This window comes from Leptodactylus fuscus, chromosome 3 (genome assembly GCF_031893055.1).
Source record: "Leptodactylus fuscus isolate aLepFus1 chromosome 3, aLepFus1.hap2, whole genome shotgun sequence".
NCBI classification, from domain to species: Eukaryota; Metazoa; Chordata; class Amphibia; order Anura; family Leptodactylidae; genus Leptodactylus; species Leptodactylus fuscus.
In genome coordinates this window covers 245,356,161-245,379,866 of record NC_134267.1, presented here as the reverse complement: position 1 = coordinate 245,379,866, position 23,706 = coordinate 245,356,161, and the positions used below count along the sequence as shown (strand labels likewise).

General features: G+C 45.8%; 3 protein-coding genes across 3 annotated transcripts in view; 2 read left to right on the top strand and 1 right to left on the bottom strand.

Annotated features, from left to right (window-relative positions):
- Positions 1-23,706, top strand: part of LOC142198393 (uncharacterized) — a 600,588-nt gene that overhangs the window by 105,701 nt on the left and 471,181 nt on the right. Inside the window, exons 7-10 of the mRNA XM_075269419.1 lie at positions 11,896-11,990; positions 13,274-13,432; positions 14,163-14,321; positions 14,588-14,666. Of these exons, the coding sequence (XP_075125520.1) occupies positions 11,896-11,990; positions 13,274-13,432; positions 14,163-14,321; positions 14,588-14,666 (492 nt within the window). The remainder of the gene's footprint in view (positions 1-11,895; positions 11,991-13,273; positions 13,433-14,162; positions 14,322-14,587; positions 14,667-23,706) is intronic.
- Positions 1-23,706, bottom strand: part of LOC142198391 (uncharacterized) — a 617,468-nt gene that overhangs the window by 237,730 nt on the left and 356,032 nt on the right. The gene's annotated exons all lie outside the window — the stretch shown is intronic.
- On the top strand, positions 14,676-17,178 carry LOC142198424 (uncharacterized). Its single transcript, XM_075269464.1, has 2 exons — positions 14,676-14,891; positions 15,738-17,178. Exons 1-2 carry the CDS (start codon positions 14,828-14,830, stop codon positions 16,715-16,717), a joined length of 1,044 nt encoding a protein of 347 aa, XP_075125565.1. The 5' UTR covers positions 14,676-14,827; the 3' UTR covers positions 16,718-17,178.

Below are 23,706 nucleotides of genomic sequence, written 5' to 3'. Positions count from 1 at the left end.
TTTCGCATCAGTTTATCTCAGGTGTGTGTATGCCTTTGCATATTAACTGATCAGCGCCAGGCAGTGCTGTCACACTGACACAGGCAAACGCCTTTAATCCAGATTGGCATTTTGCCAATTTTTTAATGTCTGGAAAAACTAACTCATTGCAAACAACAAGCTGCTGAGATGCTGGAACAAACATAGGCAAAGCATTAATGGCAGCCATTTTCCTGAATACAGGCGGATCACTGACGCCAATACCACGCAGATGAAGTCGCAGGCAGAAGCCAGTATATATATATTAAGCATATATCATACAGAAATGATGCCATGTATGCCATATCATTTTAGCACTGGTGTAATACATCCATTATATACCCTATGTATGCCATATATGTTCATATACACTCTGATGCACCCGTAACAGTAATTGCACTTATAAACTGTAATAATATTGCACTTGATGGGCTTGAAGTTATTAAGACATCTGTAAGTTGTATAACCACAATACTTATGTCCTGCAAACAGCAATTGCACCTGTAAACTGTACAATGACAGTGTATTCATGGGCTTGTCAGGACACTAACACACCCGCAATCTGTACAATCACAGTGACCCCCCATGGGTTTGAAAGATATCAATGTGCATGCCCAACTGCACAATAGCGGTGTTCCCATTCCATCTATGGGTTGTAAATGCACTTGAACTGTGTAACACTAGGTTGTAAACAGCCAACGCACTTTACCCAGTGCATAGCAGCCCTGCACACGATAACTGTGCATGCTCAGTATCCACGCTGCTGCTAGTGGATAAGCATTAAAACAAAGCAAACACTTGCTTTCCCAGTGGAGCAAAGCTCCTACTTACAGTTGGCAGCTCTGAGGGTCTGGCTTGTTTCGGCAAGTGGTGCTTAGACCATGCCCAACACCGGATACTTCTGCTCAGAGTCCATGTTGCCTAGTGGACAAGCATAAAAAGGGTCTCATTGCCTTTACCATAGCAGATCAGCAGGATTGGTCAGGCATCAGCCTTGACATTACTCACTGCACCCCTTGATGATGTGGCTTGTATTGGCATGTGGTTTCATATAGTTGTGCACATGATAACTGTGCCTGCCTGCTCAGAGTCCATGTTGCTGCTAAGCATAACTTGAAAAAGCCAAAGTATACACTTGCTTTTTCCCAGTGGAGCAAGGCTCCTACTCACAGTTGGAAGCTCTGAGGGTCCAGATGGTTTCAGCCGGTGGTGATTAGCCAGGCCAAACACATTCCTGAAGTCCTGCAAGGCTTCACTGTTCTTGCACATGTGCAGAACCTTTGCCAGAATCAAAGATGGTGCAGGCTTCACATGAGGTAAGCATTTACAGGTTTCCACAGAGCTTCCTCATTGGGCAATCTCATCCAGCAGAATCAACTACCTTAGCAGGATTCTGTGGGAAACAAAACAGCCAAGCTGAATCGCTACATAGTACAGTAGCCATGCCCTCCTCCAGAAGCAACTGTATTACACAGGCTTCCTGGGGATATGCCAGCCATATCCTTGCCAGCTCCCCCTGGCTGGACTTTATCCTCAGAGCTTGTGACGATAGATGAAACCTATTGAAAAAACAAACAAAAAGAGAAGGTAAGAAAGAGAGTCCTGCCTCTTCCAAGGTTTTAAGAGAAATAAAAAATACTGAGGCTGAGTAGGGCGGGGTTCCTCTTATAGGAGGGCCTTAATTGTTAATTAATGACTATTGCTTGTTAACCAGTCTCTTCTAATTGTATCTAGGGGGATAATATCCCATGTGTGTGTACTGCCGACGGACGAACAGGAAATTTGTGATGCACTACAGATTGAGCCCTCATGCTTCGGATGCCACTGCCTTTGGGCGGTCGATCTTGAGCTCTGTAAGTCGAGGAAACCCTCCCTACGGGGATAACTTGTCATCTCCCCATATTGTGCTGCTGCTATGAGGACAGGGAATCGTTGATTGTGTAGATAATCTGATTTCCCTTAGTCATAACAGCAGCACAAGGCTCCCTCCCTATTGTATTGTACTTTTTACTCTTGTATTAACACGCGGGGGAAGGGGGGGAGGTCTCTGTGCCCTCTTATATATATACCCCACATTGTGCTGCTGTTAGGACTAAGGGAAAACTGATTGTCTACATCATCAACAATTTTTTAAGAGATCACTTCAGGTCTGGAGAGGAGTATAAAGGAGTATAAAGGCCTTCAAATTATTGGGTTTGAAAACTGCCGGCCGGTTTCTGTCTCCTGTCTAGTTTCTCGGGCAGGAAACGCTAACCTGCATAACGGAGACCGGGCGCTGGTGTGAACCCGCCCTTAGAGTAAAAATCTCCATCTCAATTCTTAGAAATTTCCAAATCCAGAAATTGCTTAGAAGAGTTTAGACTCGAATATAATTCGTCAACAAAAATGTTTGGATCAATCTTTGCCGATAAGAGGTCGCAATAAATCTTGTATACAGAAGGATCCACAATGTTCCACCGCGTGGTATAGAAACTCCATGAAAAAATTAGATAAATTTGCTGTGAATCGAATCCCCATCGCTCAGCCTCCCCCCGTCTGACATAACACGTCCCCAGAAAATCCAAACACATCATGTGACTTTGTGATCACAATACCAGATAATATGACTTGTACAGTGTTGGCCAAAAGTATTGCCCCCCCCTGCAGTTCTGTCAGATAATCCTCGCTGTCCCCAGATAATGATTACACAGCACAGACTGTTATATAGTATATAAGTGACACAGGGTATATACAGTATAAGTATCGCCCCCTGCAGTCCTGTCAGATAATCCTCGCTGTCCCCCAGATAATGATTACACAGCACAGACTCTTATATAGTATATAAGTGACACAGGGTATATACAGTATAAGTATCGCCCCCTGCAGTCCTGTCAGATAATCCTCGCTGTCCCCCAGATAATGATTACACAGCACAGACTCTTATATAGTATATAAGTGACACAGGGTATATACAGTATAAGTATCGCCCCCTGCAGTCCTGTAAGATAATCCTCGGTATCCCCAGATAATGATTACACAGCACAGACTCTTATATAGTATATAAGTGACACAGGGTATATACAGTATAAGTATCGCCCCCTGCAGTCCTGTCAGATAATCCTCAGTGTCTCCAGATAATGATTACACAGCACAGACTCTTATATAGTATATAAGTGACACAGGGTATATACAGTATAAGTATCGCCCCCTGCAGTCCTGTCAGATAATCCTCAGTGTCCCCAGATAATGATTACACAGCACAGACTCTTATATAGTATATAAGTGACACAGGGTATATACAGTATAAGTATCGCCCCCTGCAGTCCTGTCAGATAATCCTCAGTGTCCCCCAGATAATGATTACACAGCACAGACTCTTATATAGTGTATTGGGATATAACAGTCCATGGAGTCTCATCTTCCTCTTGTTTGGTGACAGCTGGACACGTATTGGGCAGCGATCTCCACAGTGGCCTCTTCTTCTCCCAGTAGGATGTAGAGTTTCCTCTTCTCCCAGTCTGGGATGTGGGCAGAGAGTCTTTGGTAGTAGCCGGCCCTCACAGCTGAGTATTTGGTGCAGTGTAGCAGGAAGTGGGTCTGGTCTTCTAGGGCCCCCTGGTCACAGTGCTGGCACAGTCTCTTCTCCCGTGGCTTGTACGTCTGTCTGTATCGCCCCGTCACATAGTAACTACAACACAGCACGGCACGTAATCTAGTAACACCTCATCATGTGATCACTGGACTCCTCCCACACAGGACTCATCACATGACAGTGACATCATCACAGGTCCTGTAGCCCATGAGCAAGTCGATCCCCAGTCTACAGGTAGTCACTGCTGTTGTCTTCTTCTCTCTGTTATCAGCCGATTGTCTCTCCTTATATTTTGTTCATTAGCTCCATTAGCTCCAATACAATCCACCCCACTAATATATATACAAGCCAATACAATCCACCCCACTAATATATATACAAGCCAATACAATCCACACCACTAATGTATATACAAGTGCTACAGCTATTAACCCTTTCCCGCCGATGGCATTTTTTGATTTTCGTTTTTGACTCCCCTCCTTCTAAACCTCATAACTTTTTTATTTCTCCGCTCCCAGAGCCATATGAGGTCTTAATTTTTGCGGGACAAATTTTTCTTCCTGATGCCGCCATTAATTATTCTGTAGAATGTACTGGGAAGCTGGAAAATAATTCAGAATGGGGTGGATTTGAAGAAAAAATGCATTTCTGCGACTTCCTTACGGGCTTTGGTTTTACGGCGTTCACTGCGCAGCCACAATGACATGTCCCCTGTATTCTGTGTTGCGTTAGGATTCCAGGGATACCAAATTTCTATAGTTTTATTTACATTTTCACCCTTAAAAAAAATCCAAAACTGTGTTAAAAATTTTTTTTCTAAAAGTCGCCATATTCCGACAGCCGTAACTTTTTTATACGTCCGTGTACGGGGATGCAGAGAGCGTCTTTTTTTGCGGGGCCGGGTGTACTTTTTAGTTCTACCATTTTCGGGAAATGTTATTGCTTGGATCACTTTTTATTCAAATTTTTATCAGAATCAAAACAGTGAAAAAACGTCGGTTTGGCACTTTTGACTATTTTTCCCGCTACGGCGTTTACCGAACAGGAAAAATATTTGTATAGCTTTGTAGAGCCGGTGATTTCAGACATAGGGAGATCTAACATGTAGGGGTATCACAGTATGTAACTACTTTTATATGTGTTCTAGGGAAAGGGGGGTGATTTGAATTTTTAATACTTTTTATATTTTTTTTATATATTTTTTTCCTTTTTTTTTTTAAAAAAAATTTCTTTGCATTTATTAGACCCCCTAGGGGTGTTGAACCCCAGGGGGTCTGATCACTAATGCAATGCAATACCATGCTAATACATTGCAAAAAATCATCCTTTCTTTTGCAGGCTGCATAGACCAGCAAAGGAAAGAGATTGCAGATCGGCCGGGGAGCCTTGTAAAGGCTCCCGGCTGTCATGGCAATGTGACGTCGGCCCTGGAGCTTGCTCCAGGAGTCGGCGATCACCGGCAAAATGGCAGCGGAGGGGTTGATGCCTCCGCTCGGTCCGGGGACCAATCGGAGGCATTAGCGCCAGTTGTCTACTGCTTAAAGCTCCCGGGCCATCACCATAGTTACACACCTGACATGCACCGTACTATTATGGTGGATGTCGGGAAGGGGTTAAACAGGACAGGGGGAGGGAGGATGTGCAGTCCCTTGTATTCATGAGTTACGGCAGTTGCAAATTCCAGCTGATGATACTGGCTCCGTCAATCCCTGCGAGCCAGATTGCCGATGCAAATACCCTCACTGTATTACCCCCTATCACATAATCCAACCTCAACGCGTTTCCCTAATATCGTTCATCAGGAGGTAACAATGAATGCTGGGAAATTCTCCAGTAACAGCCCTGGAGGGGGAGGGGTGATGACTGTATCATTGTGTTGTCAGGTTCCTATAAGGTGTCAGGATGTCGCTGTCTATTTCTCCATGGAGGAGTGGGAGTATTTAGAAGGACACGAGGATCGGTACAAGGAGGTGATGATGGAGGACCCCCGACCCCCCCGGACATCACATGGTAAGAGGAGATATATATATTATATACAGACCCCCGGCCCCCCCCGGACATCACATGGTAAGAGGAGATATATATATTATATACAGCCCCCCGGCCCCCCCGGACATCACATGGTAAGAGGAGATATATATATTATATACAGACCCCCGGCCCCCCCGGACATCACATGGTAAGAGGAGATATATATATTATATACAGACCCCCGGCCCCCCCGGACATCACATGGTAAGAGGAGAGATATATATTATATACAGACACCCCCCCCCCGGACATCACATGGTAAGAGGAGATATATATATTATATACAGACCCCCGGCCCCCCCGGACATCACATGGTAAGAGGAGATATATATATTATATACAGACCCCCGGCCCCCCAGGACATCACATGGTAAGAGGAGATATATATATTATATACAGACCCCCGGCTCCCCCCGGACATCACATGGTAAGAGGAGATATATATATATTATATACAGACCCCCGGCCCCCCCGGACATCACATGGTAAGAGGAGATATATATATTATATACAGACCCCCGGCCCCCCCGCACATCACATGGTAAGAGGAGATATATATATTATATACAGACCCCCGGCCCCCCCGGACATCACATGGTAAGAGGAGATATATATATTATATACAGACCCCCGGCCCCCCCGGACATCACATGGTAAGAGGAGATATATATATTATATACAGACCCCCGGCCCCCCCGGACATCACATGGTAAGAGGAGATATATATATTATATACAGACCCCCGGCCCCCCCGGACATCACATGGTAAGAGGAGATATATATATTATATACAGACCCCCGGCTCCCCCCGGACATCACATGGTAAGAGGAGATATATATATATATTATATACAGACCCCCGGCCCCCCCCCCCGGACATCACATGGTAAGAGGAGATATATATATTATATACAGACCCCCGGCCCCCCCGCACATCACATGGTAAGAGGAGATATATATATTATATACAGACCCCCGGCCCCCCCGGACATCACATGGTAAGAGGAGATATATATATTATATACAGACCCCCGGCCCCCCCGGACATCACATGGTAAGAGGAGATATATATATTATATACAGACCCCCGGCCCCCCCCCCGGACATCACATGGTAAGAGGAGAGATATATATTATATACAAACCCCCCCCCCCCGCACATCACATGGTAAGAGGAGCTATATATATTATATACAGACCCCCGGCCCCCCCGGACATCACATGGTAAGAGGAGAGATATATATTATATACAGACCCCCGGCCCCCCCGGACATCACATGGTAAGAGGAGATATATATATTATATACAGACCCCCGGCCCCCCCGGACATCACATGGTAAGAGGAGATATATATATTATATACAGACCCCCGGCCCCCCCCGCGGATATCACATGGTAAGAGGAGATATATATATTATATACAGACCCCCAGCCCCCCCGGACATCACATGGTAAGAGGAGATATATATATTATATACAGACCCCCGGCCCCCCCCGGACATCACATGGTAAGAGGAGATATATATATTATATACAGACCCCCGGCCCCCCCGGACATCACATGGTAAGAGGAGATATATATATTATATACAGACCCCCGGCCCCCCCCGGACATCACATGGTAAGAGGAGATATATATATTATATACAGACCCCGGCCCCCCCGGACATCACATGGTAAGAGGAGATATATATATTATATACAGACCCCCGGCCCCCCCAGACATCACATGGTAAGAGGAGATATATATATTATATACAGACCCCCGGCCCCCCCGGACATCACATGGTAAGAGGAGATATATATATTATATACAGACCCCCGGCCCCCCCAGACATCACATGGTAAGAGGAGATATATATATTATATACAGACCCCCGGCCCCCCGGACATCACATGGTAAGAGGAGATATATATATTATATACAGCCCCCCCCCCCCCATACATCACATGGTAAGAGGAGATATATATATTATATACAGACCCCCGGCCCCCCCGGACATCACATGGTAAGAGGAGATATATATATTATATACAGACCCCCGGCCCCCCCGGACATCACATGGTAAGAGGAGATATATATATATTATATACAGACCCCGCCCCCCCCCCGGACATCACATGGTAAGAGGAGATATATATATATTATATACAGACCCCCGCCCCCCCCCCCCGGACATCACATGGTAAGAGGAGATATATATATTATATACAGACCCCCGGCCCCCCCCGGACATCACATGGTAAGAGGAGATATATATATTATATACAGACCCCCGGCCCCCCCGGACATCACATGGTAAGAGGAGATATATATATTATATACAGACCCCCGGCCCCCCCCGGACATCACATGGTAAGAGGAGATATATATATATTATATACAGACCCCGCCCCCCCCCCGGACATCACATGGTAAGAGGAGATATATATATATTATATACAGACCCCCGCCCCCCCCCCCCGGACATCACATGGTAAGAGGAGATATATATATTATATACAGACCCCCGGCCCCCCCCGGACATCACATGGTAAGAGGAGATATATATATTATATACAGACCCCCGGCCCCCCCGGACATCACATGGTAAGAGGAGATATATATATTATATACAGACCCCCGCCCCCCCCCCCGGACATCACATGGTAAGAGGAGATATATATATTATATACAGACCCCCGGCCCCCCCGGACATCACATGGTAAGAGGAGATATATATATATTATATACAGACCCCCGGCCCTCCCGGACATCACATGGTAAGAGGAGATATATATATTATATACAGACCCCCGCCCCCCCCCCCCGGACATCACATGGTAAGAGGAGATATATATATTATATACAGACCCCCAGCCCCCCCGGACATCACATGGTAAGAGGAGATATATATATTATATACAGACCCCCGGCCCCCCCGGACATCACATGGTAAGAGGAGATATATATATTATATACAGACCCCCGGCCCCCCCGGACATCACATGGTAAGAGGAGATATATATATATTATATACAGACCCCGCCCCCCCCCGGACATCACATGGTAAGAGGAGATATATATATTATATACAGACCCCCGGCCCCCCGGACATTACATGGTAAGAGGAGATATATATATATTATATACAGACCCCGCCCCCCCCCGGACATCACATGGTAAGAGGAGATATATATATTATATACAGACCCCCGGCCCCCCCCGGACATCAAATGGTAAGAGGAGATATATATATTATATACAGACCCCCGGCCCCCCCGGACATCACATGGTAAGAGGAGATATATATATTATATACAGACCCCCGGCCCCCCCCGGACATCACATGGTAAGAGGAGATATATATATTATATACAGACCCCCGGCCCCCCCGGACATCACATGGTAAGAGGAGATATATATATTATATACAGACCCCCGGCCCCCCCCGGACATCACATGGTAAGAGGAGATATATATATTATATACAGACCCCCGCCCCCCCCCCCCCCCCGGACATCACATGGTAAGAGGAGAGATATATATATTATATACAGACCCCCGGCCCCCCCAGACATCACATGGTAAGAGGAGATATATATATTATATACAGACCCCGGCCCCCCCGGACATCACATGGTAAGAGGAGATATATATATTATATACAGACCCCCGGCCCCCCCGGACATCACATGGTAAGAGGAGATATATATATATATATTATATACAGACCCCCGCCCCCCCCCCCCCCCCCCCCCGGACATCACATGGTAAGAGGAGAGATATATATATTATATACAGACCCCCGGCCCCCCCGGACATCACATGGTAAGAAGAGATATATATATTATATACAGACCCCCGGCCCCCCCGGACATCACATGGTAAGAAGAGATATATATATTATATACAGACCCCCGGCCCCCCCGGACATCACATGGTAAGAGGAGATATATATATATCTTATATACAGACCCCCGGCCCCCCCCGGACATCACATGGTAAGAGGAGATATATATATTATATACAGACCCCCGGCCCCCCAGGACATCACATGGTAAGAGGAGATATATATATTATATACAGACCCCCGGCCCCCCCGGACATCACATGGTAAGAGGAGATATATATATTATATACAGACCCCCGGCCCCCCCGGACATCACATGGTAAGAGGAGATATATATATTATATACAGACCCCCGGCCCCCCCGGACATCACATGGTAAGAGGAGATATATATATTATATACAGACCCCCGGCCCCCCCGCACATCACATGGTAAGAGGAGATATATATATTATATACAGACCCCCGGCCCCCCCGGACATCACATGGTAAGAGGAGATATATATATTATATACAGACCCCCGGCCCCCCCGGACATCACATGGTAAGAGGAGATATATATATTATATACAGACCCCCGGCCCCCCCGGACATCACATGGTAAGAGGAGATATATATATTATATACAGACCCCGGCCCCCCCGGACATCACATGGTAAGAGGAGATATATATATTATATACAGACCCCCGGCCCCCCCGGACATCACATGGTAAGAGGAGATATATATATTATATACAGACCCCCGGCCCCCCCGGACATCACATGGTAAGAGGAGACATATATATTATATACAGACCCCCGGCCCCCCCGGACATCACATGGTAAGAGGAGACATATATATTATATACAGACCCCCGGCCCCCTCGGACATCACATGGTAAGAGGAGATATATATATTATATACAGACCCCCGGCCCCCCCGGACATCACATGGTAAGAGGAGATATATATATTATATACAGACCCCCGGCCCCCCGGACATCACATGGTAAGAGGAGATATATATATTATATACAGACCCCCGGCCCCCCCGGACATCACATGGTAAGAGGAGATATATATATTATATACAGACCCCCGGCCCCCCCGGACATCACATGGTAAGAGGAGATATATATATTATATACAGACCCCCGGCCCCCCCCGGACATCACATGGTAAGAGGAGATATATATATTATATACAGACCCCCGGCCCCCCCGGACATCACATGGTAAGAGGAGATATATATATTATATACAGACCCCCGGCCCCCCCGGACATCACATGGTAAGAGGAGATATATATATTATATACAGACCCCCGGCCCCCCGGACATCACATGGTAAGAGGAGATATATATATTATATACAGACCCCCGGCCCCCCCCGGACATCACATGGTAAGAGGAGATATATATATTATATACAGACCCCCGGCCCCCCCCGGACATCACATGGTAAGAGGAGATATATATATTATATACAGACCCCCGGCCCCCCCGGACATCACATGGTAAGAGGAGATATATATATTATATACAGACCCCCGGCCCCCCCGGACATCACATGGTAAGAGGAGATATATATATTATATACAGACCCCCGGCCCCCCCCGGACATCACATGGTAAGAGGAGATATATATATTATATACAGACCCCCGGCCCCCCCGGACATCACATGGTAAGAGGAGATATATATATTATATACAGACCCCCGGCCCCCCCGGACATCACATGGTAAGGACAGATATATATATTATATACAGACCCCCCCCCCCCCGGACATCACATGGTAAGAGGAGATATATATATTATATACAGACCCCCGGCCCCCCCGGACATCACATGGTAAGAGGAGATATATATATTATATACAGACCCCCCCCCCCGGACATCACATGGTAAGTATTTATTATTATTATTATCATTATTATTATTATTATTATTATTATTATTATTATTTATTTATATAGTACCATTACTCCCATGGTGCTCTGTACATTATTATATTAATCCCATGGTGCTTTACATTTGGGAGTTACATACAATACACAGAATATACAGGTAGATATAATACTGACAGTGATCGGCTGGCACAGCTGGGTAGAGGGCCCTGCCCGCAAGGGCTAATAATCAATGAGGGAAGGGGGGAGAGACAGAAGGAGAGGGGGAGACTGTACAGATGGGGGTGCGGTGATAGTGTTATTGGAGGTTGTAGGCCTTTCTGAATAGGAGTGTATATATTCTTACACAGCTATCTCTATCGGCTTTTTTCACTCCTCGGATGCCATTAAAGGTGCTTGGGAGTCCTTTAGTCCTTTGTGGGGTGGAGAGGATTATCTTGGGGTGTAGCAGATTGTTATTTAGGGTCCCCCCATAAGTAACCCCAGAAGTGTCTGATGTATAGACAGATCTCCGGCAGCTCATGGATTCCGTCACTGTGTGTTTGTGTCTCCACAGATGGATCCAGTAGGAGAAATCCCCCCGAGAGATGTCCCCTGAGTCCTCTGTATTCCCAGGACTGCCCAGAGGAGAATGTCCCAGACAGTCAGCAGGTAGATGGCACTGCTGAGTCCTGGGGTACATCTATATAGGGGGTGGAGCTCCTGTACTCATACATGTACCAGACAGTCAGCAGGTAGATGGCACTGCTGAGTCCTGGGATACATCTATGTAGGGGGTGGAGCTCCTGCACTCATACATGTACCAGACAGTCAGCAGGTAGATGGCGCTGCTGAGTCCTGGGGCACATCTATATAGGGGGTGGAGCTCGCCGCTCCTGCACTCATACATGTCCCAGACAGTCAGCAGGTAGATGGCGCTGCTGAGTCCAGGGGTACATCTATATAGGGGGTGGAGCTCCTGTACTCATACATGTACCAGACAGTCAGCAGGTAGATGGCACTGCTGAGTCCTGGGATACATCTATGTAGGGGGTGGAGCTCCTGCACTCATACATGTACCAGACAGTCAGCAGGTAGATGGCGCTGCTGAGTCCTGGGGTACATCTATATAGGGGGTGGAGCTCGCCGCTCCTGCACTCATACATGTCCCAGACAGTCAGCAGGTAGATGGCGCTGCTGAGTCCTGGGGTACATCTATATAGGGGGTGGAGCTCCTGTACTCATACATGTACCAGACAGTCAGCAGGTAGATGGCGCTGCTGAGTCCTGGGGCACATCTATATAGGGGGTGGAGCTCACCGCTCCTGCACTCATACATGTACCAGACAGTCAGCAGGTAGATGGCGCTGCTGAGTCCTGGGGTACATCTATATAGGGGGTGGAGCTCGCCGCTCCTGCACTCATACATGTACCAGACAGTCAGCAGGTAGATGGCGCTGCTGAGTCCTGGGGTACATCTATATAGGGGGTGGAGCTCCTGCACTCATACATGTCCCAGACAGTCAGCAGGTAGATGGCGCTGCTGAGTCCTGGGGTACATCTATATAGGGGGTGGAGCTCCTGTACTCATACATGTACCAGACAGTCAGCAGGTAGATGGCGCTGCTGAGTCCTGGGGTACATGTATATAGGGGGTGGAGCTCCTGTACTCATACATGTACCAGACAGTCAGCAGGTAGATGGCGCTGCTGAGTCCTGGGGTACATCTATATAGGGGGTGGAGCTCGCCGCTCCTGTACTCATACATGTACCAGACAGTCAGCAGGTAGATGGCGCTGCTGAGTCCTGGGGTACATCTATATAGGGGGTGGAGCTCGCCGCTCCTGCACTCATACATGTACCAGACAGTCAGCAGGTTTATGGCGCTAAAGACTCACCAAAACCTGACCATAAAATGACCGAACCCAAGTGAATGTTGTTTCTTCCCTGTTTAGGGTGAAGATCTGATGAATATTAAGGTTGAGGTTAAAGAAGAAGCAGAAGAAGAGACGGATTACTGGACTGATCAGCAGTGTAAGGAGCGGAGACTTCATCCTCTAGATACTACTACTCCACAGGACTGCCTGGAGAAGAATGTCCCAGATAATCAGCAGGTAGATGGCACTGAAGTCTTCCCTTCACTGTTCTGTCTTGAGGAAAGATAAGTGTCGTTAGCAGAGAGTGCTAGTAGTACCAGCCTGTTGCCGTTCTAGTTCCCAACAATTAGTTGTATACAGGACAGTACCCAGATCTTCCTAGTTCCCCTGGTGGTGGTTGTCACTGATATAATACTATGGAGTTAGACTATTTAGCAGCTAATACTAATCCCATCAATCACACAGCAGGAATTAGGCAGTTATAATACTCCCCTCGCCTGAGCCCAAATCTTCCGCCTCTCACGCAGTAAATGAGTCAGTGACAGTGACCTTGGGAGTTAGTGGCAGCCTAGTAAGTATGAGCACCAGTAACCCTTCCTAATGCAGGGACTCCTTCATGTCAGGATCCACAGCCATAACCCCTTTCTTAGTGCAATGATCACTTCCATCACTGTGGAGGCGGCACTGATTGCTGAAGGCTGGAATGATGAATACATGTTCCCTGGGCATAGTGTGGGAGCAAGAGGGACATTATATTTTAGAGGGTGCGGAGGGTCACTACACAGAGTGTATAAGGACTACTTGTGATCATCAGGTGAAGGCCACGTGTAACCCTTCCTAGAACAGGAACATATGGAGGGATGTGCACATAATACCGCCAGATCCAGACAGCAGGTAGAAGCCGCTAAATTCTCATCAAAACCTGACCGAACTGAAGTGACTTTCACATTATTTCTTCTCTGTTTAGGCTGAAGATCTGATGGATATTAAGGCTGAGGTTAAAGAAGAAGCAGAGGAGGAGACGGATTACTGGACTGATCAGCAGTGTAAGGAGTGGAGACTTTCTCCTCTAGATACTACTACTCCACAGGACTGCCCGGAGGGGAATGTCCCGGACAATCAGCAGGTAGATGGCGCTAACGTCTCATCAACATCCGACTGTAAAGTTACTGAACAATAGGCCATAATTATCAGATCGGTGGTATTAGACTCCCGGCACCCCCACCAGTCAGATGTTCTCAGCAGCCAATAGACAGTGAGTGGAGCAGTAAGCAGACAGCGCCATCCTATGTATAGTGGCGGAATACAGTTACTGCAGCTTAGCTCCTATACAAGGCTCTGGACACTGATCTGCAGGATCCTGGTCTGACCAACTTATTTTTCATTGTTTAGGGTGAAGATCTGATGGACATTAAGGCTGAGGTTAAAGAAGAAGCAGAAGAGGAGACGGATTACTGGACTGATCAGCAGTGTAAGGAGCGGAGACTTTCTCCTCTAGATACTACTACTCCCATCATCTCCTCATCACATGGCAATCTATCCCATCACTGTGTGTTTCCTACAGATGGAGCCATTGCCAGAAATCAGGGAGAAGATGTGACTGATATTAAAGCGGAGGCTGAAGAAGAGAGGATGAGGGGCCATCACCTGTGTAAGAGGGAAGTGGAGGAGGAGATTCCAGGAGGTGTTACCACAGGTACGGGGTCATGAATGGAGAAGGAGAAGTCACAGGTTTCTCCAGGTCGGTTCCCCCTTAGACCTCCAGTCCAGTAACTCTCCGGCAGAAAGTAATTCCAGCTATTAAACTAAGAACAGAACTATAAGCCATAAAGCAGAAGTTGTAGCCGAGCGTTGTGTGAATACTGGACTACTGGATAGAGATGGGAGGAGTTTCTGGTCCTGGTCAGACTGGGGCAGGAGCGTCTCCATCCTGCCATTAGTCCTAGTGAATACATTGGGGGAAGTCTCTCTTATTCTCCTTGGAGATCCTACAGATTACTAGGAATAATTTGTTGCGGTTCTTCCCCGGGGACAATCCCTTGGGGTCTGAATATCGTCCCCGGTCACAATAAGCTGAGAAGGAAAATACAAGTTGGTTACACGGCACTGCAATCCCAACATGGCCATAGATGAAGCAACAAGTGACCAGACCCATCCAATACTGTGTATGTGACCGTTACCGGGGCCAAATTCAGAATAATGGGATTATTACAATATTAATATTAATAAGTCACTTACATTTTATTAGCAGATTGTTAGGAGGATAAAAGTTGTCACACAGAGTTATATACAGTCAACGTAAGGAAACATAAAACGTATAAAAGGCGTATTCTAGCTGTATGGATATGATTAGAGGAAACTGGAAGGGCCGGTAACCATAATAGTAATGTCTCTGTATCACTGGGCTGTCACTGATATAGTGTATATACAGTCCTGTAAACTGTATCAATAACTGCAAGTGTGTTTACAGCCAAATAATGTAAAAATTTCTCTACTTTGTATTTTGGAAAAAAGAAAACTGAACCCATTTTTACTCCTACAGAAAATCCCAGTGCGATCTCTGAGGGAAACGTCATGTTATCAGTAAAAGTGGAAGATGAAGATATGATGGAGCGCTCCTCAGGAGAAAACCTCATTACCCCTAATGTACATCCAGGATGTCACAGTACAGATCCATCATATAATCCCCCCAATCATGAGGAACCTTCTGACCAACCACAGACTGTGACCACAAGTACCAGCCAGAAAGGGGGGGAAAGTCTTAAGTGCACTGAATGTGGAAAAGAGTTTATATACAAATCACAACTTTATGTCCACCAAAGAATTCACACAGGAGAGAAGCCATATATATGTTCAGTATGTGGGAAATGTTTTACTCAGAAGGGATATCTTGTTACACATGAAAAAAAACACACAGGAGAGAAGCCATATTCATGTTCAGAATGTGGAAAATGTTTTAAAGATAATGGAAATGTTGTTAAACATATGAGAATTCACACAGGAGAAAAACCGTATTCATGTTCAGAATGCGGGAAATGTTTTACTCAGAAATCACAACTTGTTGTGCATGAGAGAAATCACACAGGAGAGAAGCCATATTCATGTTCAGTGTGTGGGAAATGCTTTAAAGTTAAAGTAATTCTAGTTAAACATGAGAGAAGTCACACAGGAGAGAAGCCCTATCCATGTTCAGAATGTGGGAAGTGTTTTTTAGATAAATTTCGTCTTGTTAAACATCAGAGAAGTCACACAGGAGAGAAGCCATACTCATGTTCAGAGTGTGGGAAATGTTTTATGGAGAAAAAATCTCTTGTTATACATGAGCGAGGTCACACAGGAGAGAGGCCGTATTCATGTTCAGAATGTGGAAAAGGTTTTTTACTTAAATCTCATCTTGTTAGACATGAGAATAGTCACACAGGAGAGAAGCCATATTCATGTTCAGAATGTGGGAAATGTTTTGTAACAAAATCCAAATTTAATGATCATCAGAGAATTCACACAGGAGAGAAGCCACTTTGATGTTCTACTCTTTAAGGTCAATGTGGAAGATGAGTAGAGAATAAGTTGTCTCTGAGCAAGGTGTGTGAGTAGACCAGGGCTCTAATACTCGGACCCCAGATACTGTCAGATCTGTACATGACTTTCTGTATCATATATCTCCATCTCTCTGTGTACTGTATTATTAAACTTAGACTTCCGTTCCCTATGTGTAGGTGGAGATGACTGAGTCCAGTTGGTATTGATAAGCGTCCTGGCCTGGAATCCTATGTAGGAGATCCCTAGGACATTCGGGGTTTGCTCCATCTCATCCTCTACTAATCATACATGTCCTTCAGTCTGCTAACACTATAAATCTTCAGCACCAGATCTAGAACCTCTTTTTGGTATTGACCCAAAACTGCATTCCCAGAACATATGCATCGGGTGTACATTGTTCGCCCCCTGGACACCTGGAGTCCTGTCAATCTGAATTTGGCATCTTCCTCACGCCTTCAGGTCCTGCTGTCAGTGTCATCACTGAGTGGGGTGACTTGGTTAAACCTTCTTCTCCCTGCACTGTTTCTGGAGCCTGCTGTGTAAGATTTTTCTGGCAGCTCGGGAGGGAAGCACTTTTAGGTAAATTTTGTTTTAAACCATTTCTAACCCTTCTTGACATATGAGATAACAATCTGTTACCTCTGTTCCTGTAGGAGCATCATGAGCAGAAGCATATTGCTGGTGTAGATTATAGACCCTCCTCGAGGAGGTGGTTTGGTGAGTACAGATCCGGAATAAAAGTGGAAGCATTTCCTCACTTCTAGTAGACATCCGTACTTCCTTGTCTCAGCTCGCAAAGAAGCCATGCCCTGAAAGGCTTTCCCTCTCGCTCCCCTCTATGGAGAGGCTCCAGGTAGGCGACGGTTCATTCCAGCAGACCTATCTTCTATTAGGACCAGACCAGGCTGCTGAAGTCCATCTGGTCTACAGTTGACCAGGATGTTGATGGGGAAGCCTCCATGTCCACCTCTGGGGGGCACATAACCTTCTATGCGGACGCATCTCTGGCCAGCATCATGCATCAGCAATGGAAACAACCTGAGAAGGGACATTCCTCTATGAGAGTCTTCAGGTCCCTGTTCCCCATAGACCCATCACAATGGGACAAGTGGGGGCCTCCCCCGAAGGTGGACCTCATGGTGGCTAAACTATCACGTCAGACTGTAGTCCCCTTAGAAGATGGCTCGAATCTTCAGGAACTCCTGGATTGCAAAGCGGACTCCAACCTAAAGAAGGTGTATTTCGCCAGTTCAGCTCAGGCCTCAGTAGCCATAGCCTCAACTGCTGTGTCTGATTATCTGCGGACCCGTCTTTCTCAACTTGAAAGGTAACCTCCACAGAGCAGTGGACTACATCTCGGAGTCGTCCAGACAAAAGCTAAAGCTCGCTTCCAGTTGCATGGCTATCTCTATGGCCACCATGAGGCCTCTATTGTTAAATCCCCAGAAAGCTGATCTTGCCTCAAAATTTGCGCTCTACTCCCTTCCCTTTGAGCCTAGGAAGGTATTTGGCCAAGGGCTGAATGACCTCATGGAAGCTCTAGTTGAGGGCAAAGGGAAATTCCTGCCACAAGCCTCCAGAGGAAGGAGACCTCCCCCTCCTAGGGGTCAAGGGTCAACACCTGGCCTTAGACTCCAGCAACAACGGCGGTTTAGATACCGTCCTAGAGGCGCGGGTCGTGGTAATCTGGGGATGACCCCAAAAAGAAGCCTGAATTTTTATGGGGCACCACTCTCTGTGGCCATTATTCATTTTGGAGGACCTCTTTTCCATTTTTCAGCGGCATGGAGAACCCACATAGAAGATCTTTGGGTTCTACAGGTGGTAGAACGCGGTTACTCTATAGAGTTTGATCATCTACCTCCCGACCGGCTAGACTCTGTAACATTTTTTTCTACAGCAGGGAGAAGTAATGATCACTCTAGATCTCAAAAACACATATCTCCATGTCCCTATTTTCTGCCCCCCAGAAAGTATCCCAGAATCGCCATTTATATGGCCGACCACAGAGAGCATTATTAAGTCACCGCACTGTCGTTCGGCATTTTCTCAGCCCCATTCGTATTCATCAAGGTGATCGCTCGGGTCGCCGCCTGTGATGAACCTGCCCCCCAATTATGATTTTCAGCTATGTCCATATATATCTATGTATTGTACCAGTGTGATGACTGACCCACAATTGTATATCTTGGGGGCTTATCTGGTCTGTAATTGCCACTAGTGCACCCTCCTGCTAATTGATCATGTTATCTCAGCAGGGTGTGAAGGCTGATGTCAAACGGCCAAGTCTAATTATCTGTTGCAAGTTGCTAGGATCAAAGCTTATTGTCATCTCCTGGCCAATTCATTAACATATCTATGCAAGCTTGTTAGCTCCGCAGGGGGCTTTCCTGCAACACAGACTACGAGGCGCCAGTCTTCCCTTCAGGAAATCTTCAAAGAGTTATGGAGTTATGATAATATCTCCCCGGGGAAGATGTTACCATTATGAAAATTAGCTCGTTTTTAACCCAAAAACCGTATGCCTACGGGCCTAGGAAGAGCCCAGACGCTGATCTCATTACCCAAATGGGTTTGGTGTATTACGCTTGGTGTCTATGTGTCAGGGACCTCGCTGTGAACCCCGTCATGCCCCTGGTTTGACAGTATGAGATCATGTGATGAGGAATTATGACCATTTATAGTTATTTGATTGCTAAGATGGAAGGTGGGTCTGAAGCCCTGATGACATCATTCCAGGGTGGAGCCCGGGGTCAATATATGGTTGACCTTGGGTGGAGGTCTCTCTCTCTCTGGTCTGGCCTGATATCCTGTACACATGTGAGTGAGTCGGCTCTGTGTGTATGGCCCCCTCTCCCCTGTGATGGGGGGAAAGGTGGGGTCAAAGAAGCCATGTGGCTCTGGAAGAACATGTGCTTACAGACTCTGATCATGGACTTATGGTTTATGAGGAGTATAATGTAACTCCGATCTGACCATGGACGGATGGATCTCTCATGGATTATGATGGAACCCTCACGGATTTATGGATTTATGAGGAGCTTCTAATTCTGCTTCTAATTTTTTATCTTCCTGCACTGTAACATATCTTTCTGTAACCATATAAGCTTGTATCCACTAGCATATATCTCTATGTATGTTGGTTGTCTAGTATCGACCCTCTTGGGTTAATAAATATAAAAACTTTAGAAAGCTCGTCTCATATTATCCTATAAGACCCAATTCGCTCTCATTGTAGGAGAGCGGACGGTAAAGGTAAGGTGATCGCAGGTTTGGCCGGTGGTGAGGTTAGGTAGGCCAGAGGCTGCGCCAAAATGGCTTGGGCGGAGGCGAGATCCTTCACAGACACCATCTGCCACTTCATCCTCCTCTGTCAGACAACGGTGAGAAGAAGACAGAAGTGTGCTCTGAGTATCCTGCTGGGATGTTTCTGCTCCTATCCTGAACTCCTCAGTGTCCAATGCGTTATCCCTGATGGCGATGAGGGATTCTCGCATCACACACAGGAGAGGGATGGTTACACTCACTAGTGCGTCGTCACAGCTGACCCTCTTGGTGGACTCCTCAAAGACACGTAGGATTTCACATAAGTCTTTAGCCTTAGGTTTTGGAGATGGAACTCCATCAAAGGTCTCTGCTGCTCACACACCCTGCTCAACATGTGGTACATCGAGTTCCAGCGTGTGGTGACATCACACAACAGCCACTGTTCGGGCAGATGTAGATGTTGCTGGAGGGTTTTCAGGCTAGCTGTAGACTACTGTAGACTTACAAAAGTGGCCGCACTTTCACCAGTAACTCAGGCACATCGGGGTAGGTTTTTAAAAACTTTTGCATCACCAAGTTGAAAACATGGGTCAGGCATTGAAGGTGTTTGAGTCCAGCAAGCTCCAGAGCCGCTACCAGGTTACAGCCATTACCGCACACAACCATGCCTGGGCCCAGGTGCAGCGGCTCAAACCAAATTGCCATCTCCTCTAGGATGGCATCCCTCACCTTGGAGGCTGTGTGCTGTTGTCAAGTCTGAGAACATGAATCAAGATTCTTATACTTTATATTGTAGAAATACTAATTGTTTTCCTTGCTACCAAGTGCCTATAGTATTGAACAAAGGAGTTTGGAATCTAAGATGGAGTTTTTGTCTTGTCCTTCATGCCTCGTGGTGAGGTCTTCAGATTACAGCAAGGGGGGTCGTCTGGGTGGACGAAGGAAGGCTGGACATCAAAGGACTGAAACCAATAGAAGCTGGACAACTCAGGATTTTGGACAAAGCTTTGTTGAACTATGCATTAACCCCGCCTTCCCTTTTGTAAAAGTGTGTGTACTTTCAATAAAGAGCCAGTAGTGCTGAGCTGGGCTAAGGAGCTAGCATGGCTGATATTTGATACGGAAATGCAGTGTCTGTGTCATTATTAGTAGTTTAAACATGCTCATTAATTTGGACTGACTGATTGATCCATGATATAGTCGATTTTTTACTTTAACAATTGGTGCCCCGTGTGAGGACTACGCAGAGTGAGATCCAGAGAGGCTTTTGACCCGCATGCGCGTCACCATAGTGAACCCCGTCATTTTCCGAGGAGTCCGGATCCTCAACCGCTCACGGTAAGTTTACTCATATTATATATGTGTCTACTTGCCTGAGTCGGGAAATGAGGGATAGTAGATATGGTGGTTAAGACGGGTCGGATGCCTGAAGCCCATAAGGGACGGGCTTTTGGACCTCTCTTCTGGTAGATAATAAGAACTCAGCATTGCTGTTTTTCTGTCCCATGTGGCTCAATCAGTCAGGGTTCTCAGTAGATGGACTGAATCTGAAAGTTGAGAATGTATATGGTCCATGTTTAAGTGAAAAGAGCCTGTCCCTGAGGGACATGATTAACCCCCATAATTTAATTGTGAAGAGAGCAGGCAAGCAGCATGTTAAAGGCAATAAAAAGGTTAATAGCACGTGAGGTTGTAGTCAGTCCCATGGACAAGCTGCTGGTAGTGAGAGACAATGGAATGTTCACAGCATGGTTTAGAGGCGTGTGCTATAGCAAGAGAGGGATTTTTGGAAGTTGAATGTGAATCCTTGTAAAACCAGTGACAAGTTCAGCTATAAAAGATCTCACTGTATACCACTATTATGATGTTTAGAGCATTATATGTTTAAACTTTGGTTGGGATCTAGTAGAGAAAATTGTAAAAGTATAGTTTAAGAGGTTCTGAACATCTGTGGTGATTATAAAGTGGGGTTTGCTATGACATGATTATATTCTGTTTGTCTGTTATTGTCATTTAAACTGTTGCATCTGAAAGAAAGGAAAAAAAAAACATGTTAGTGGAAAGTTTTGAATCTTTATAGCATGGGTATGGGAGATCACGCAGGGGAACTGGCCACTCCCCTGTCATCGCCTCCGCAATCCACAAGTTGGGGTTTTATCCCAAGTTGAAATTTTTGTGCAAGAGTTCAGGGAACAAAGGATATTCTGATTTTGTTTATGTGTCTATGTTCAATGGTTGTGTGTTAAACTTGTGTTGTAACTTTATATTGTGTTCTGTTATGTTAATTATGCTAATCACACCTTTCTTTGTCTCAGCAGTATATATATATCCACATCTATACTGTGTAAACATTCACTATCCGCCATTAAGGATTTGGTATCATTGTTCCACAATGGAATGCAGGAAGAGGGGTGTCGCCCTAGTGTTTCGACGCCATCTTTGATTTTAACACAGGACCCTCTCAAGACGTACACAGTATACTCTATTACCTTCTGTCTTATTTTGTGATGAACCATGCTCCTATAAATCAGGATTGTTCCCCATTGTAGGATAACGGTTATGAAAATTTGAAAAGGTGTCCCAAGTTTTGAAATTTTAAGAACAAACGTGTGTGTGTGTGTGTGTGTGTGTGTGTGTATGTTGATTGATAAAAAGACGTAGCACAGATTATTTTTGTAATGATGTTTTGGTTTTAAAACGTAACAAGAGGAAATTATTTTGTTCTATACTAGGTGAATTAGGAGCCTCCCCCATATCTGCTGTGTGATGTCCTTTGTGTGTAATTGTGTTATGTGATCTGGAGACTGATGTGATCCTTTGTTCAGTGTTTCTGCCTTCTCTGCTAATGAGATTGTATGAATGTGTCTCTGCATTAGAGCTTGCTGAATCCTGTAGTCCTACGCACACACAGAAGTCAGAGGGAGGGGGGCATAGCCATGTGTGGGCTGTGAAGCTGCTTGCAGGAGAAGACTCCTAGCACAGGGGGTCGTAGATCTTGCATTGTAGACAAAGATAACAGTGGCTGTAGTGTGTCTTCTCTATGGTTCCTAATGTAACTTTTCCACCCTGCTCTACAAGTCCTTTCTAACTGGTTACCTGAGTTGTTTCTAAAATTATTTGTTTTCTAGCACGCCCCATCCTGTTTATTACTGTTTGTAGCTGTTAACAATAGGTTCAAGGGGGGAGTAACATGATTATATGTCACAAGAGACTGTTAGTTATTTGAATGATGAACCTATTGTTAACTTTGACTTTTTGAGTTCTTTGCAGATTTGATGTTTCTTGATTTGGGAAAGATGGTGGATCCTGCATCAGATATGCCACAGTCCCCATATATGAGGTAAACCAAGCGTAAGGAGACCTATTATGGGACTCCACGGGTTTCAGCGGAACTTGAAGCCATCACTGGAATATGGTACAATGTCTGAGGGTAGGTGTTTGATATAGTAGAATTATGGTCCGATCTGGAGGGCAAGAACTTTTTGTGTGATGGAGACCCTGCGGCTGCTGCTGCCCCCACACAGGTGGGTATAGTCAGAAGTCATGGCACACACCAAGGCTGATATGAAAGAAAGTAGGATAACATGTGGGCAGACACTGCCATTAGCCCAGCTGTATAAGCCTAGGGGACATGTAACTACAGGAGTCACCCAAACCCTTTTTAGCTCTCTTTTCAGGTTTTACGACACTGATGCACCGAAAAT

What these genes read in the sequence shown, in the direction of transcription:
- LOC142198424 (XM_075269464.1), top strand. Translation starts at nt 14,828, where the DNA reads ATGAGGGGCCATCACCTGTGTAAGAGGGAAGTGGAGGAGGAGATTCCA. An exon ending in TCCAGGAGGTGTTACCACAG is followed by an intron (nt 14,892 to 15,737) that starts GTACGGGGTCAT and finishes TTACTCCTACAG; the next exon opens with AAAATCCCAGTGCGATCTCT.